Source organism: Manis javanica, chromosome 4 (genome assembly GCF_040802235.1).
Source record: "Manis javanica isolate MJ-LG chromosome 4, MJ_LKY, whole genome shotgun sequence".
In the NCBI taxonomy this organism is placed as follows: Eukaryota; Metazoa; Chordata; class Mammalia; order Pholidota; family Manidae; genus Manis; species Manis javanica.
Window position 1 is genome coordinate 145,271,991 of NC_133159.1, and position 20,133 is coordinate 145,292,123.

General features: G+C 37.8%; 1 protein-coding gene across 5 annotated transcripts in view; it reads right to left on the minus strand.

Moving 5' to 3' along the window:
* The window catches only part of USP32 (ubiquitin specific peptidase 32), a 234,431-nt gene that overhangs the window by 174,205 nt on the left and 40,093 nt on the right, over positions 1–20,133 (minus strand). For all 5 annotated transcript variants that reach the window (XM_073235293.1, XM_073235294.1, XM_073235292.1 and 2 more), the window contains exon 2: positions 619–746. In XM_073235293.1, coding sequence (XP_073091394.1) covers positions 619–746 — 128 coding nt within the window. The remainder of the gene's footprint in view (positions 1–618; positions 747–20,133) is intronic.

Sequence of the window (20,133 nt, forward strand, 5' to 3'; positions counted from 1 at the left end):
AGCTTAAAATTCCTATTATAATTTTCACTGTTTTGTTAATTTTATTCTCATTTCACATTTAGAAATGACATAACGCATATCCTTCAACATACCTAAATAGAGAAAACTTTTTAGTTACAGAAAGGGAATATTTATATCAGCTTAGCACATTTTATCTCTACCTAAAAATTTTAGTAAAAATTAAATTAAGCCTTTACTAGTTCCAATGAACTACTGCTTCATTCACAACATTTTTATAGAATTAATTTAATTAGGTTTACTATATGGAAACATTTTCTTTCACACAGTATTTATAAAAGATACTCCCAACATAAAAACTATATGTCAGAATGATGTTTAAAAAGAATAAGAAGCCAGTCATACAAATAATGGTCCCATGATTATAATCAGTGACTATTAAAGCTCAGAAGTACAAAAGAAGCAGAATTGTACCTCTGCATTACTCCTATTTGGCCTCTAAGAACACTACCATATTGACATCTAAGACAAGACCTGTTTACTTACTCAACAAGATTTATAATTGTAGAGAAGATTAAATCTGTTAAGACAAGGAGGCCTCTCAAGTATTTAAGGCTGGTAGATAACTATCTCAAAGGAAACCTAGAACATAAAGATTACCTCAGCAACTTTTGGAGGGACTCCATCTCCAAGCACTTCCCTGATGAAGCAGTGCTGGCTCATGTAATATGACAGGCCACAGGTCCTCTTGAAGGCATCTTTCAGTCGTTTCAGCTCTACATCTGTAACTGCAATTCAGAAATAGACACTGGGTAAGAAACCAGTAGAAAAAAAGAATTCTCTCATAATCCTTCCATTTTTTTTAACACAGTTCTTAATAAAAATTGGCAAATATTACTTCTCTTTCTAGGTAAGTAAAACAAGCCCAAAGATATTTTGTCATAATTCTAATATTTTCAAATCTAATATAGAAAATGAATATACAAACTCTTGACCCACTATTTTCAAATAACAAAACATCAAATTACGCTAAAAATTTTAGCCAGGGGCAAAAAGGAGCTCACAAGTACTTCAAATTAGCAGGTAAGCTAAATGGCATTAGATTTTGGCATTTTATATGTTTTCAGCAGCAATGCACTCATTTCCTTTGGGATAAAAAATTAAATTACTTGTACTTGAGCATGTGCCTATCCATACTGAGGATAGCTCCCAAGTTTAGCTTAGATTTTTGTCATCATTTACAAAGAAAGTAATCTTTAAAGAAATGATTCTAACAACCTAAAATTTGTAGGTGTACATTATCAGTTTTATTTATTTATATTGTTATTTTCTTCTGAAAATTACTAAGCCATTACTTTATTTTGGGCATTGAAGAGTTTTCTTTTTCACTGAATAGAACAGTCTCTGTCCACAAGTGCAGAAAAATAAATACTCTTTAATATTATGAAGTCAGTTCAATGATCATGAGGGAGCCACAGAAATGGTACTTTCAGTCTGTGCTGGAGAAAGAGAACACTTTTGGGCAGAAGATGATGACATAAAATTTTAAGGCTAATCCAAGCAAAAGGGAAAAAAGGATACACCCAGCGAAGACCATAGTTTTTTTCAAAGTACACTGATGTATAGAGCATATGGAGAGCTGTATGCTTACAGAACAAAATATACAAGACAGAGAATAGAAAATGATAACCCTGGAGAGGCAATCACTGACCAAGACAAAGAAATTCTGCACTGCAGAAGGCATAGTTAGATACAGGCAAAAGAGAACAGGAAACATAGTCAGATACAATTCAGGTAATTAATTCCACCAGTAGTATAGAGAAAGGAATAAACCTAGAAGCAAAAAGTAAGCTGCTAGTACAAGAAAAAAGGAGTAGAAAGGGGAAAAAGATGGCAGTGTGAGAAATGAGACAAAAACCTCCCAAAACCAGGTAAAAAATGAAAATACAGCAAATACAATCCTGAAAAAGTGACCTGAAGACTGCAGAACAGACTGTCTACATCTGGGGAAGAAGAGAAGACCACACAGAAAAGGGTAAAGTGGTAAAGCCACAGTCCTGTGGAACCCAAGCCCTCCTCCCACCCCAGCCCACAGGTGGGGGAAGAGGAACAGAGAGGGGAGGGAGTAGAAGCCCAGGACTGCTGAACACCCAGTCCTGGAGATATGCTCCGGGAGCACGTACCCACATCACATGGTGCTCTGGAGATAAGAGGGGTTGGAAAGCGAAGAGGGGTGGAATACTCTGAGGGACTGAGATTACAGCCACTTCTGGAGAACAGGTATGCACAACTGGCCCCCCAGGGACAAAAGAAAGGTGGGCAGTTTGAAGGACTACCCAGCAGTAAGAGGGACACTAAAGGGGCAAAGATCACACAAATTCCATGCTCAGGAGAAAGAGCACATGGACAAAATCTTTCCAGCACACTCAGCCCATCAGATTGGGAACTCTCAGGAGCTTCAGACGCTCCATCCCCATGGTGGGCAACGCAGCCATGAGGATCCCCACTGTGGTACACAGCCTGCTGCACCTTCCTTCCAGCAGGCACCAATCCTCCTCACCTGCAGTCCTGCCATCATGCAACGCCAGCCAGAGGGTGGTCCCACCCACAGTAGCTACAGGGGTGTAGCACAGAGGGTCCTCCATGCACACACAGTCCACTGGACTTGGCAGTGGAGGCAGGTCGTTGCAGCCAGGAAGGAAGGAAACCCTCTCAGCCAAGTTCTTTCCTCCTGGGTAGGCACTGGTTCCGCTCACCTGAGACCCCTGCCATTGATGCAGGTGCAAGGCAGCTCCAGGAAGTATTTTTCCAGCTCACACAATCAGCTGACAGCTTACCCAGCTCACTACAAACAAGGCAAAACAATACACCCACTGCTTGCTGACAGTTGGGGCTGCCAATAAGAAACTGAGTTTCTGGGCAATAGAGGGAGCCACCTACACATAAGAAATGCTAAAAAAAAAAATGAAGTGGCAAAGGATCAAACAAAATTGCAAGAAAAAATGCCAGAAAGAAGGCTTATGATTCAGTGATTACTGAAATCACCAATCTTCTTTTAAAATAAAAGTCATAAATATGCTCACAGAGATACAGAAAAATATTCAAGGTCTCAGGGAGGACTTCAACAAAGATATATAAATTTTGAAAAATACAGTACCTGAAATGAAACATAGAATGGAGGGATTTAAAAGTAGATGAAGTAGAGGAGATGGTAAATGAAATAGAAACCAGAGAACAAGAAAACAAAGAAGCTGAGGCACAAAGAAAAAAAAGGATCTCTAGGAATAAAGAATAAAAAACCTGTGTGACCAATCCAAACAGAACAATATTCACATTATGGGGGTTCCAGAAGAAGAAGAGAGAGACAAAGGGAGAGAAAGTCTCTTTGAGGATGTAACTGCTGAAAACTTCCCCAGTCTGGGAAAGGAAATAGTCTCTCAGGTCATGGAAGTGCAGAGATCTCCCAACAGAAGAAACTTAGGAAGATAACATCAAGACATATAATAATTAAAATGGCAAAAATCAAGGACAAGAGAAAACAGCTGGAGAGACAAAAGAGATCACTTTAAAGGAAACCCAATCCAGCTATAAGCAGACTGCTCAGAAGAAACCTTACAGGCCAGAGGGAGTGGCATGAAACAAGAGTCTCCAAACTCTACCCAGCAAGATTATTATTTAAATTTGAAACAGGGATTAAACAATTTCCAGATGAGCAAAAGTTGAGGGAATTCACCAACAAACCATCACCACAGTGTACCTTAAAGGGACTGCTGTAGGTGAAAGTGCTCCTACAGCTAAATAGCTGTCACCAGAAAAAATAAAACCACAGAAAAGGAAGTAGACCAATTAATTACTAAGCAAATACAAAATTAAATCAACTACTCACGAAGTTAGTCAAGGGATATACAAAGACTACACAATATGACACTTAGTATATAAAAAGTGGAGGAAGAAGTGGAAAAAGATCTTTAGATTGTGTTTGAAGTTGTGTAATAAGTGACTTAAGACAGACTGTTAGATACTAAGGAAGTTGCCCTTGAAATCTTCGGTAACCATAAATCTAACGACTACAATGGCAATACAAACACATCAATAGGTACAAACCCTAAATGTAAATGGTCTGAATACACCAATCAGAAGACAAAGAGTTACAGAATGGATAAAAAAGCAGGACCCATCTATAAGATGACTACAAGAGACTTACTTCAAACCCAAAGACATACACAGACTAAAAGGGAAGGGATGGAAAAGATATTTCATGCAACTAATAGGGAGAAAAAAGCAGGAGTTGCAGTACTTATATCAGACAAAATAGATCTCAAAACAAAGAAAGTAATGAGAGACAAAGAAGGACATTACATAATGATAAAGGGGTCAATCCAACAAACGGATAACCTTTATAAATAGCTACACACCCAATATTAGAGCACCTCAATATGTGAAACAAAAACTAACAGAATTGCAGGGGGTAAATAGAATGCAATGCATTCATTTTGGGAGACTTCAACACACCACTCACTCCAAAACACAGATCAACCAGACAGAAAGTAAGTAAGGAGACAGAGGCACTGAACAGTGCATTAGAACAGACGGACCTAACAGACATCTATAGAACACTCCACCCAAAAGCAGCAGGATAAACATTATTCTCAAGTGTACACAGAATGTTTTCCAGATTAGATCACATACTGTAACGCAAAAAGAGCTTCAGTTAACACAAAAAGATTGAAATTGTGCCAACCAGCCTCTAAGACCAAAAAGGTATGAAACTAAATTATGCAAAGAAAACAAAAAAGCCCAAAAACACACGGAGGCTTAACAACAGGCTCTTAAATAACCAATGGATCAACGACCAAATTAAAACAGATCAAGCAATATATGGAGACAAATGAAAACAATTCAACAGCCCAAAACCTGTTGGATACAGCGAAGGCAATTCTAAGAGGAAAGTATATACCAATACAGGCTTAACTCAAGTAAGAAGAACAATCCCAAATGAACAGTCTAAACTCACAATTAATGAAACTAGAAAAAGAAGAAGAAATGAGGCCCAAAGTCAGTAGAAGGAGGAACATAAAAATATCAGAGCAGAAATAAACAAAATTGACAAGAATAGTAGAAAGAATCAATGAAACTATGAACTGGTTCATTCAGAAAATAAGCAAAACAGGTAAACCCCTAACCAGACTTATCAAGAAAAAAAGAGAGTATTCACTCATAAACAGAATCATAACTGAAAAAGGAAAAATCACTACAGACACAATGGAAATACAAAAAACTATTAGAGAATACTATGAAAAATTATATGCCAACAACCTGGATAACCTAGAAGAAATGGACAATTTCCTAGAAAAATACAATCTTCCAAGACTGACCCAGGAAAACACAGAAAATCTGAACAGACCAATTACTAGCAAAGAAATTGACTCAAACTGGTAATCAAAACACTACCTAAGAACAATATACCTGGTACAGAGGGCTTCACAGCTGAGTTTTATCAAACATTTAAAAAAGACCTAATACTCATCCTCCTTAAAGTTTTCAAAAAAGTAGAAGTGAAGCAAGTACTTCCAAACTCATTTTATGAGGCCAGCATCACTCAAATACCAAAACCAGGCAAAGACACCACAAAAAAAGAAAATTATGGACCAATATCCCTCATGGACATAGATACACAAATTCTCAACAAAATATTACCAAACCATATTCAAAAATACCTCAAAAAGATCATCCATCATAAACAAGTGGGATTTATTCCAGGGATGCAAATATGGTACAATATTAGAAAAACATCATACATTACATCAACAAAAGGGACAAAAGTTACATAAGCATCTCAATACAAGCTGAAAAGCATTTGACAAAATTCAACATCTATTCATGATAAAAACTCTCAACAAAATGGCTATGGAGTTAAGTACCTCAACATAATAAAGGCCATATACAACAAACCCACAGCGAACATCATACTTAACAGCAAAAAGTTAAAAACTTTTCCACTAAGATTGGGAACAAGACAAGGATGGCTACACTCACTACTTCCACTCAACATAGTACTGGAGGTCCCAGCCACAATAATCAGACAACACAAAGAAATAAAAGGCATCCAGAGTGGTAAGGAAGAAGTCAAACTGTCACTGTTTGCAGATGACATGATATTGTACATAAAAACCTAAAGAATCTACTCCAAAACTACTAGATCTAATATCTGAATTCAGCAAATTTGCAGAATACAAAATTAATACACAGAAATCTGTTGCACTCCTATACACTAATGATAAACTAACAGAAAGAGAAATCAGAAAAACAATTCCATTCACAGTTGCTTTAAAGAGAAAAAAAACACCTAGGAATAAACCTAACCAAGGAAGTGAATGAATGACCTATATACTGAAAACTACAAGACGCTCTTAAGAGAAATTAAAGAAGATACTAATAAATGGAAACACATCCCATGCTCATGGATAGGAAGAATTAACATTGTCAAAATGGCCATCTGGCCTAAAGCAATCTACAGATTCAATGCAATTCCTATCAAAATACCAACAGCATTCTTCAACAAACTAGAGAAAATAATTATAAAATTCATATGGAACCACAAAAGACCCTGAATAGCCAAAGCAATCCTGAGAAGGAAGAATAAAGCTGGGGGAAGTATGCTCCCAGACTTCAAGCTCTACTACAAAGCCACAGTAATCAAGAATATTTGTACTGGCACAAGAACAGACCCATGGAACAGACTCCAGAGCCCAGATATAAACCCAAGTATATATGGTCAATTAATATACGATAAAGGAGCCATGGACATACAATGGGGAAAGGATAGCCTCTTCAACAACTGGTGTTGGCAAAACTGGACAGCTACATACAAGAGAATGAAATTGGATTATTGTGTAACCCTATACACAAGGGTAAACTCAAAATGGATCAAAGACCTGCATGTAAGTCATGAAATCATAAAACTCTTAGAAGATAACATTGGCAAAAATCTCCTGAATATAAAAATGAACAACTGTTTTCTGAATGCAACTCCTCGAGCAAAGGAAACAAAAGCAAAAATGAACACATGGGACTACGTCAAACTTAAAAGCTACTGTACAGCAAAGGACACCATCAACAGAACAAAAAGGCATCATACAGTATGGGAGAATATATTTGTAAATGACATATCTGACAAGGGGTTAACATCCAAAATATATAAAGAACTCACATACCTTAGCACCCAAAAAGCAAATAACCTGATTAAAAAATGGGCAGAGGAACAGACACTTCTCCAAAGGAGAAATTCAGATGGCCAACAGGCACATGAAAAGATGCTCCACATCACTAATTATAAGGGAAATGCAAATAAAAACCACAATGAGATATCACCTCGCACCAGTTAAAATGGCCAGTATCAAAAAGACTAAGAACAACAAATGCTGGTGAGGATGTGGAGAAAAGGGAAACCTCCTACACTGCTGATGGGAATGTAAGCTAATTCAACCATTGTGGAAAGCAATATGGAGGTTCCTCAAAAAACTAAAAATAGAAATAGCATTTGACCCAGGAACTCCACTCCTAGGAATTTACCCAAAGAAAACAGGATCACAGATTCAAAAAGACATATGCACCCCTATGTTTATTGCAGCACTATTTACAATAGCTAAGATACTGAAGCAACTTAAGTGTCCATCAGTGGATAAATGCATAAAGAAGATGTGGTACATATACACAGTGGAATACTACTTAGCCATAAGAAACAAATTAGGCAATTTTCAACAACATGGATGGAGCTGGAGGTATTATGCTCAGTGAAATAAGCCAGGTGGAGAAAGAGAAGTACCAAATGATTTCCCTCATTTGTGGAGTATCACAATGAAGCAAAACTGAAGGAACAAAACAGCAACAGACTCACAGACTCCAAGAAGGGACTAGCAGTTACCAAAGGGGAGGGGTGGGGGAGGGGGAGGGGGAAGGGAGGGAGAAAGGGATTCAGGGGTGTTATGATTGGCACACATGGTGTGGGGGGGATCATGGGGAAGACAGTGTAGCACAGAGAAGGCAAATAGTGACTCTGTGGCATCTTACTACACTGATGGGCAGTGACTTCAATGGGGTATGGGGGGACATGATAACAGGGGTGAATGTAGTAACCACATTGTTTTTTCATGTGAAACCTTCATAAGAGTGTATATTAATAATATCTTAATGAAAAAAAAAGAAAAAGATATCTAGGAATAAACCTAACCAAAGACATGAAAGACCTGTACTCTGAAAACTACAAGGAACTCATGAGAGAAATTAAAGAAGACAACAATAAATGGAAATACATCCCATGCTCATGGATAGGAAGAAATAATATTGTCAGAATGGCCATCCTGCCTAGAGCAGTGTACAGATCCAATAAATTCCTATCAAAAACCAACAGAACTGTAGTTCTAAAATTCAGTGCTAAAATAGAACAACAAAAGACCCCAAATAGTCAAAGCAATCCTCAGAAGGAAGAATAAAGCAGGGTGATTACGCTCCCCAACTTCAAGCTCTACTACAAAGCCACAGTAATCAAAAAAATTTGGTACTGGCAGAAGAACAGACCTATAGATGAATGGAACAAAATAGAGAGCCCGGATGTAAACCCATGCATATATGGTCAATTTACATACAATAAAGGAGCCATCAATACACAATGGGGAAATAACAGCCTCTTCAACAAACTGGTGCTGGCAAAATGGGACAGCTACATGTAAGAGAATGAAACTGGACTACTGTCTAATTACACACACAAAAGTAAACTCGAAATGGATCAAAGACCTGAATGTAAGTCATGAAACCATAAAACTCTTACAAGACAACATAGGCAAAAATCTTTTGAATATAAACATGCACAACTTTTTCCTGAACATGTCTCCTCAGGCAAGGGAAACAAAATAAAAAATGAACAAGTGGGACTCATCAAACTAAAAGGCTTCTGTACAGCAAAGGATACCATCAGCAAAACAAAAAGGCACCCTACAATATAGGAGAGTATATTCTTAAATGATTTATCCAATAAGGGTTAACACCAAAAATATGTAAAGCATTCATACACCTTTAACACACAGAAAACAAATAACCTGATTTAAAAAATAGATGGAATTTATGAACAGACACTTCTCCAAAGAAGAAATCTGTATGATCAACAGGCACATGAAAAGATGCTCCACATGGCTAATAATCAGGGAAACACAAATTCAAACCATAATAAGACACCACCTCACACTAGTTAGGATGGCCACCATCCATCCAAAAGACAAGAAACAACAAATGCTGATGAGGATACAGAGAGAGGAGAGACCTCCTACACTATTGGTGGGAATGTAAATTAGTTCAACCACTATAAAAAGCAATATGGAGGTTCCTTAAAAAACTAAAAATAGAAACACCATTTGACCCAGTAATTCCACTCCTAGGAATTTACCAAAAGAAAACAAGCTCTCCAATTCAAAGACAGATGTTCTCCTATGTTTATCGCTGCACTATTTACTATAGCCAAGATATGGAAGCAACCTAAGTGTCCACTAATAGATGAATGGATAATGAAAAGGTGGTACGTATACACAATGGAAGACTATTCAGACATAAAAAGAAATCCTAACATTTGCAGCAACACGGATAGAGCTAGAGGGTATTATGCTCAGTGAAATAAGCCAGGCAGAGTCAGACAAGTGCCAAATGACATCTCTCATTTGTGGAGCATAAAAACAAAACAAAACTGAATGAACAAAATAGCAGCAGATCCACAGACTCCAGAAGGGACTAGTGGTTCCCAAAGGGGAGGAGTTGGGAAGGGTGGGTGGGGAGGGAGAAGGTAATTAAGGGGCAGTATCATTCACAATCACAATATAGGAAGATCATGCAGAAGGCAGTACAGCATGGAAAAAACAAGTAATGACTTGATAGCATCTTACTATACTGATAGATAGTGACTGCAATGGGTGGGGAGTGAGGACTTGATAATATAGGTAAAAGTTGAAACCACAATCCTGTTCACAGGAAACCTTTATAAGATTGTATATCAGCGATATTTTAATTTAAAAAAGGAAAGGAATAGAAGAAAAAGTAAAAGAAAACAAATTGGTAGAAGAAAAGTCAGTAGAACTTGAAGCTTGACTGAAAGAAGAAATCTAGAATACCCAGGATTCCATTCTGGGAAACTTGAAGGATGGTGGTATCATGTAGAAAGAAAATGTTAAGAAAAAAGATAAAATGAGGAAGAAAAGATGATAAATTCTGGTAAGGATATTTTGAATATGAGGAATTTTGTGGTGATTTATTAGGTTTTTGCAATTATGAGTGTAATGCTTAGAAGAGGTTTAATAGGAGTCATAAGAAAATTAGCTGCTGGAGCCAACATGGGGGCATGAGTACGACAGTGGGAATCTCCTCCCAAAAACATATATATTTTTGAAAATACAACAAATACAACTATCCCTAAAAGAGAGACCAGAAGATACACGACAACAGCCAGACGACATCCACACCCGCAAGAACCCAGCACCTCACAAAGGGGGTAAGATACAAGCCCTGGCCTGGTGGGACCGGAGTGCCCCTCACCCCATCTCCTGGTGGGAGGAGAGGAGTCAGATCGGGGAGGGAGAGGGAGCCAAGGACTGCTAAATAGCCAGCCCTACCATCCGCACCTAGGCGTGGGGTGTTGGATACTAGGGAAACAGGACAGTAAGACCTGTGAGAAGGTCCCCGCAGTTGGCGCCCCTGGAACAAAAGAAAAGCAAGTGCTTTTTGAAAGTCTTAAAGGGACAGGGACCCCACAGTTGGACAGAAGTGTCCCGGGACACTTAGCCCAGCAGCTGGAAATCCTGGGGAACTACGAGTGGCCTAACCCCCTAGGCAGCAGCTCTGAGACCCTTCACAGTGATAAACAGCCCCCCGAAAGTCTGTTCCCACTCCGGCGCCCCGCCACAGCAGAGTAGCAGCCTGAGGCTGGCCACGCCCACAGCCATAGAGCTTCCTCCATAGCAGGTGGGCAAGAAACAGAACCAGTCTACACGCAATTGCCCAACACAAGGCGATAGGGGTCGCAGTTGTCCCAGTAAAGAAAGGACAGGAGCAAATGGAAAAGGTCTTGGCTCTCCCAGCTGACAGACGAGTCAATAGCATACCACTGCATCTATTAACATGAAAAGGCAAAAAAATTTGATCCAGACCAGGCTAACCCAGACACCTTCGACATCCTCTCCTGAGAAGGAATCTGGGGAGGTAGATTTAACAATTATTCCTGAAAAAGAACTCAAAATAAAGGTCATGAACATGCTGATGGACTTGCAGAGAAATATGTAAGAACTAAGGAGGGAGAATACAGAAATAAAACAATCTCTGGAAGGACTTAAAAGCAGAATGGACGAGGTGCAAGAGGCTGTTAATGGAATAGAAATCAGAGAACACAAATGGAGAGAAGCTGACACAGAGAGAGAAAAAAGGATCTCCAGGAATGAAAGAATATTAAGAGAACTGTGTGACCAATCCAAAAGGAACAATATCCGCATTATAGGGGTACCAGACGAAGAAGAGAGAGAAAAAGGGATGGAAACTGTCTTCGAAGAAATAATTGCTGAAAACTTCCCCAACCTGGGGGAGGAAATAGTCTCTCAGACCACAGAAGCACACAGAACTACCAGCACAAGGGAACCAAGGAGGACAACACCAAGACACATAATAATTAAAATGGCAAAGATCAAAGACAAGGACAGAGTAGTAAAGGCAGCCAGAGGGAGAAAAAAGATCACCTACAAAGGAAAACCCATCAGGCTATCATCAGACTTCTCAACAGAAACCTTACAGGCCAGAAGAGAATGGCATGATATATTTAATGCAATGAAACAGAAAGCCCTTGAACCAAGGATACTGTATTCAGCACGATTATCATTTAAATACAAAGGAGGGAATAAACAATTCCCAGACAAGCAAAAGTTGAGAGAATTTGCCTTCCACAAACCACCTCTACAGGGTATTTTACAGGGACTGCTCTAGATGGAAGCACCCCTAAGGCTAAACAGATGTCACCAGAGAAAATAAAATCACAGCAAAGAAAGCGGAACAATCAAATACTAACTAAAGGCAAAAAATAAAATGAACTACCCACAAAAGCAGTTAAAGGAAACACAAAATGCACAGAATAAAACACCCAACATATAAAGAATGAAGGAGGAAGAATAAGAAGGGAGAGAAATAAAGAATCATCAGACTATGTTTATAACAGCGCAATAAGTGAGTTAATTAGACAGTTAGATAGTAAAGAAGCTACCCTTAAACCTTTCATAACCACAAAACTAAAGCCTGCAATGGCAATAAGTACATATCATTCAATAATCACCCTAATTGTAAATGGACTGAATGCACCAATGAAAAGACACAGAGTAATAGAATGGATAAAAAAACAAGACGCATCTATATGCTGCTTACAAGAGACTCATCTCAAACCCAAAGACATGCACAGACTAAAAGTCAAGGGATAGAAAAAGATATTTCATGCATACAACAAGGAGAAAAAAGCAGGTGTTGCAGTAATAGTATCATACAAAATAGACTTCAAAACAAAGAAAGTAACAAGAGATAAAGAAGGACATTATAAAATGATAAAGGGGTCAAGCCAACAAGAGGATATAACCATTATAAATATATATGCAACCAATACAGGAGCTCAAACATATGTGAAACAAATACTAACAGAATTAACGGAGGAAATAGAATGCAATGCATTCATTCTAGGAGACTTCAACACACCACTCGCTCCAAAGGACAGATCCTCCAGACAGAAAATAAGTAAGGACACAGAGGCACTGAACAACACACTAGAACAGATAGACCTAATAGACATCTATAGAACTCTACATCCAAAAGCAACAGGATACACATTCTTCTCAAGTGCACATGGAACATTCTCCAGAATAGACCACATACTAGGCCACAAAAAGAGCCTCAGTAAATTCAAAAAGATTGAAATCGAATCAACCAACTTTTCAAACCACAAAGGTATAAAACTAGAAATAAATTGTACAAAGAAAGCAAAAAGGCTCACAAACACATGAAGGCTTAACAACATGCTCCTAAATAATCAATGACCAAATGAAAATGGAGATCCAACAATATATGGAAATAAATAACAACAACATAAAGCCACAGGTGGGATGCAGCAACAGCAGTCCTAAGAGGAAAGAATGCAGCAATCCAGGCGTATTTAAAGAAGGAAGAACAATTCCAAATGAATAGTCTAATGTCACAATTATCAAAATTGGAAAAAGAACAAAATGAGGCCTAAAGTCAGCAGGAGAGACATACTAAAGATCAGAGAAGAAATAAATAAAATTGAGAAGAATAAAACAATAGAAAAGAATCAATGAAACCAAGAGCTGGTTCTTCAGGAAAATAAACAAAATAGATAAGCCTCTAGCCAGACTTATTAAGAGAAAAAGAGAATCAACACACATCAATAGAATCAGAAATGAGAATGGAAACATCACGACGGACTCAACAGAAATACAAAGAATTATTAGAGACTACTATGAAAACCTATATGCTAAGACAGGAAAACCTAGAAGAAATGGACAACTTCCCAGAAAAATACAACATTCCAAGAATGACCAAGGAAGAAACACAAAATCTAAACAAACTAATTACCAGCAAAGATATTGAAGCGGTAATTAAAATACTACCCAAGAACAAAACCCCCGGGCAGATGGATTTACCTCAGAATTTTATCAGACATAACAGAGAAGACATCATACCCATTTTCCTTAAAGTTTTCTGAAAAATAGAAGAGGAGGGAATACTCCCAAACTCATTCTATGAAGCCAACATCACCCTAATACCAAAACCAGGCAAAGACCCCACCAAAAAAGGAAACTACAGACCAATATCCCTGATGAGCATACATGCAAAAATACTCAACAAAATATTAGCAAACCAAATTCAAAAATACATCAAAAGGATCATACACCATGACCAAGTGGGATTCATCCCAGGGATGCAAGGATGGTACAACATTCGAAAATCCTTCAACATCATCCACCACATCAACAAAAAGAAGGACAAAAACCACATGATCATCTCCATAGATGCTGAAAAAGCATTCGACAAAATTGAACATCCATTCATGGTAAAAACTCTCAACAAAATGGGCACAGAGGGCAGTTACCTCAACATAATAAAGGCCATATATGATAAACCCACAGCCAACATCATACTGAACAGTGAGAATCTGAAAGCTTTTCCTCTGAGATCGGGAACAAGACAGGGATGCCCACTCTCCCCACTGTTATTCAACATAGTACTGGAGGTCCTAGCCACAGCAATTAGACAAAACAAAGAAATACAAGGCATCCAGATGGTAAAGAAGAAGTCAAACTGTCACTATTTGCAGATGACATGATATTGTACTTAAAAAATCCTAAAGACTCCACTTCAAAATTACTAGAACTAATACCAGAATTCAGCAAAGTTGCAGGATATAAAATTAACACACAGAAATCTGTGGCTTTCCTATACACTAACAATGAACTAATAGAAAGAGAAATCAGGAAAACAATTCCATTCACAATAGCATCAAAAAGAATAAAATACCTAGGAATAAATTTAACCAAGGAAGTGAAAGACCTATTCCCTGAAAACTATAAGATACTCTTAAGAGAAATTAAAGAGGACACTAATAAATGGAAACTCATCCCATCCTCCTGGCTAGGAAGAATTAATATCATTAAAATGGCCATCCTGCCCAAAACAATATACAAATTCGATGCAGTCCCTATCAAATTACCAACAGCATTCTTCAATGAACTGGAACAAATAGTTCAAAAATTCATATGGAAACACCAAAGACCTTGAATAGCGAAAGCAATTCTGAGAACGAAGAATAAAGTGGGGGGGGGATCCCACTCCCCAACTTCAAGCTCTACTACAAAGCCACAGTAATCAAGACAATTTGGTATTGGCACAAGAACAGAGCCACAGACCAATGGAACAGAACAAAGACTCCAAACATTAACCCAAACATATATGGTCAACTAATATTCGATAAAGGAGCCATGGACATACAATGGGGAAATGACAGTCTCTTCAACAGATGGTGCTGGCAAAACTGGACAGCTACATGTAAGAGAATGAAACTGGATCACTGTCTAACCCCATACACAGAAGTAAATTCAAAATGGATCAAAGACTTGAACGTAAGTCATGAAACCATAAAACTCTTATAAAGAAACATAGGCAAAAATCTCTTAGACATAAACATGAGTGACCTCTTCTTCAACATATCTCCCCAGGCAAGGGAAACAAAAGCAAAAATGAACAAGCTTTTCAAGCTGAAAAGCTTCTGTACAGGAAAGGACACCATCAATAGAACAAAAAGGTATTCTGCAGTATGGGAGAATATATTCATAAATGACAGATCCGATAAAGGATTGACATCCAAAATATATAAAGAGCTCACACGCCTCAACAAACAAAAAGCAAATAATCCAATTAAAAAATGGGCAGAGGAGCTGAATAGACAGTTCTCTAAAGAAGAAATTCAGATGGCCAACAGACACATAAAAAGATGCTCCACATCGCTTGTCATCAGAGAAATGCAAATTAAAACCACAATGAGATATCACCTCACACCAGTAAGGATGGCTACCATCCGAAAGACAAACAACAACAAATGTTGGTGAGGTTGTGGAGAAAGGGGAACCCTCCTACACTGCTGGTGGGAATGTAAATTAGTTCAACCATTGTGGAAAGCAGTATAGAGGTTCCTCAAAATGCTCAAAATAGACTTACCATTTGACCCAGGAATTCCACTTCTAGGAATTTACCCTAAGAATGCAGCACTCCAGGTTGAAATAGACAGATGCACCCCTCTGTTTATCACTGCACTATTTACAATAGCCAAGATATGGAAGCAACCGAAGTGTCCATCAGTAGATGAATGGATAAAGAAGATGTGGTACATATACACAATGGAATATTACTCAGCTACAAGAAAAAAACAGATCCTACCATTTGCAACAACATGGATGGAGCTAGCAGGTATGATGCTCAGTGAAATAAGCCAGGCAGAGAAAGACAAGTACCAAATGATTTCACTCATATGTGGAGTATAAGAAAAAAAGGAAAACTGAAGGAACAAAACAGCAGCAGGAGCACAGAACCCAAGAATGGACTAACAGTTACCAAAGGGAAAGGGACTAGGGAGGATGGGTGGGAAGGGACGGATAAGGGCGGGAAAAAAGAAAGGGGGCATTATGATTAGCATGCATAGTGGGGGGGGGGCACGGGGAGCGCTGTGCAACACAGAGAAGACAAGTAGTGATTTTATAGCATCTTACTACGCTGATAGACAGTGACTGTGAAGGGGTATGTCGGGGGGGACTTGGTGAAGGGGGGAGCCTAGTAAACATAATGTCTTTCATGTAATTGTAGATTAATGATACCAAGAAAAAAATAGCTGGTAGTTAAAACCATGAATAAGAAGCAAAGTGAGATGGAGACAAAAGGAGACAAAACTGGAAGAAACTAATGTTTACAGTGTCTGCAGAGAAAGAAAAAATACTCAAAGAAGACTGATAAGGAATATTTAGGAAACACAAGAGTATGGTCTCCAAAGGACAAGAAAAAGGGACGAGTCAACAGTCTTAAGACAGAAAGGACAAGCAAGATAATGACTGAAGAGCGCCTGGTTCACAGATTATCATTCAATAAGTGTTTGTAGTAAGGAGGGAAAGTTCATGGGTTCAACACATGTAGGGCAATGATAAAACAGAACTAATACTTGAATAAGCAGCTAGAGTAAAGTGTGAATACAAGATGCTTAAGTTATTAAAAACTGGGCTCATTAACATCCCCAATATACTACTGTTTTTTTTCCCTTTTTAGAATGCAAAAGTGAAAAACAGACCAAAGCTCTTCTCACAAATTATAGCAATGGAGAAATTAATTCAGCTACTAGACTACATATTTCTTCAAGATGCCTAATTTTCATTAATGTCTTCACTAACAAATTCAAATGTTCGTAGTCCAGTGGAGACAAGAAAATCAATCATTGGGATATAAAATGACAATCTTATACATTGTTGATTATAGATTATTTGAAGGACTGGTGATATGTTTAAAAAACAGCAGTATGATGACCAATAAATCTTTTCACTTATAACATGATAATGTACGTAGAAGTTTTTAAAGCATTTATAAGAAGCAAACACTGTCCACCAATAGAGGACAGATTCCGTAAGTTATTATATATCCTTAAAACAGAGTATCAGGCACTAAAGTATTGCCACAGGTCCAGGTATACTAACAATAAACTATTTATATTTATTTAAAATAAACAGACTAACAATAGATTAATTTGTAGACAAGGAGTACTTAAAAGTGTTCTTTTGTACAGATGAAGCTTTGAAGACTTGAAAAATAAAAATCTGTGCAGCTGGAAAATAGATTACAATCAAGCCTAATAAAACTGCAAGGTAGAAAAACCTAACAGTGTATTTATTTTAGTTTTATTTTTTAAAAAGTAATTTCATCTCTTCTCTCTCTAGACTTCTCTAGACTAAAATTGCAACCAGAATAAAAAAAAAGATATAAACTCGTATGGACGAAAAGAACAGAAGAGAATACTGAGGACCCAAGATGATGTCAAATTCTTCTGGGGAATATTAAGCATCTGGAGGAATGGTGCCCTAAAGCCAACCAAACAAGGTTGAAATCTAAGTACTACCAGTTGAGAAACCTGAAAATGAGGCAAAGTAACTACTTTGTCCACAGCACCCAAAAAAGGATCAGGAACTGATGGTACCAATTACCACAAAAGACACTGGGGCAAAAGATGGGGGCTAAAGGAAGATTGGTTTAACATCTATACAAAGAGTCATTAAGACTCTCAGGTCTAAACTTGCAGCATGATGCAGTCAGGCACCAATGTACCACCTACTCGCACACACAACCACGATTTTCACATCAACTTTTTACATGTAAATATCTATTAGAAGACCAGAGATACATTCTCTGGAGGAACTAGGACAGAAAGGCTACATAAATAGAAATATCAGATGTAGCTGAGCACTACAGGAGGGACTAATGAGGTAAAGGTGAAGATTAAGTGAGCATTTACATCTAGCAGCCCTCTCCTGACACATGTATCACCTAGACAGAGTAAATGAGAACTCTTCTCTAAAGTATATGACCCCAAAACAAACATAAACAATGAAGAATGAAGCATAAATTATCAAACCTCCAAATATTCTTAGAGAAAAAGAAAACTACACCCAAATAAGAACAGGGTACCATAAAAATACAACAAAAAGAAAGTAAGAACAATCTCTTGCACCTTTTCCCAACATACTACAAGAGAATGTCCTACAACAGAGGGGGAAAACAAGGAAAGAAAAGGGATCCTGGCAAGACCGACTTCAGCATGACAAATGTGAGGGGGGAATTCCCAGGATGACAGCTATACAGTCCGCCTAGAGAACAAGATCAGGTTAGAAATGAAGAAGGGCTCCAAAAGAAAGAGTGGGACAGTAAACTAAGTGATACATTTGACCACAGTGGGACTAGCTTCAAAAGGTATTTCACCTTTAACCAATTACTCTCAAAGACTGGTGGTTTTACTGTAGGTTTTTCTTCAAACCTAAAGAAGTAGAGAAGCATTTCAAAGTACACCTGTGATACTCTATCATAGGAAACCAACCAGAACCTTACTGGAAGCTATAGGGACAGAAACACAATCACCCCTCAGACCTGAAGTATGAACAGAAGACAAGGGAAGACCAAAGGCAAAAAACCAAGGGAGAAACTTTTCTTATATCAAACCAAGAGATTTTCAAGAGAATTTAACACAAATTTCATCCAACAAAAAGCATAAATGATTTCAAGACATCTGTTTTTTAAATATTCAATGGGTGAGAATTAACAAAAGATCAATTATCAAAATCTGGTAAGAAAAAGAAAGTACTTAATAATCATTTTCTGATTGTAGCACAAAAGAAGGAAAATTAATTATACAGAAAGGTCAGATACTAACTTGAACAGAGATAAAACAGATTATGGGGTTCACCACTGAAACAGAATCCTTCCTTAAGACCCTCGTGAAATGCAACAAAATAAAAATTTAAGATTCAAAACCTATGAAGCCCCTACTTATCAAATGCCCAGACAGTATGCTAGGCAATGGGAACACAAAACTAATAAGACATCCAACTCTACCTTCAAGGAACTCATGGCTAAGAGACAGACACATGAATTAATAATGATAATATAGTAAATATAAAAAACATAGTTGTACACAAAGGAAGAAAGCCTGAACAAGGGGAAAAGACTGTTCTAAAACTGCATTACTAAGCACAATTTAGAGCAAAACAGACAGCTAGGTGCAGCAAGTGATTACTTAACAGATAAACTTTCTATGAAGATCTCCTTATGGATTATTTTTACATTCGATTGTTTATAGCATGACATTTTAAAGACCTATTTGACCTATAATAAACCTAATATAGCAACTTATCAACATAAACCACCTAATCAACAGTTACAATAATGTTTTTAAGAGAAATTACAGTCTTCTGGGATAAGATTTACAGGTTGTATCAATTGACTGTGACTAATGTGGCTGGATTTGAGTTACTTGTGATTCAAAGGAGAGTAGGTAACTTTGGGAATTCTCCATGTGGTTTAAGGCCATTATCCTCACCTGGATGGGACAATGAACAGCCTTTAGACATAGACAATGGTGCTAGCAATGAATTTATGCTCCCTGGACACCCTCCCATTCCAGATTTTCCCATCCTCTCTCATCATTTGCTTTTCTGAGCAGAGTGAAGAGAACAGTCTATTCTTGTGAGCTAAGAGGAAGATCCTGAATTCAATCCAGGCAGTCTATGTGCCACTGAAAATCTACATATTCAGGGAAATGGGTGCTGACAAGAAACCTGTGCTTCTTCAACACTCTCCACTTCTTATGAACCACACAACATCTGATCTTTACCACCACTACCAATAAATATTACCTAAATAAATGAAAATACATGCGTAACTCCAAATCAAAAGGCCAGAAACATAAGGCATCTTCCTTAAACCTGACTATTCTCAGATTTGACTTTAGAAGAAAAGCTGTATGAATAAAAATATTGGTTCCTTTGCTCTGCAATATAAGTTCAAACATAA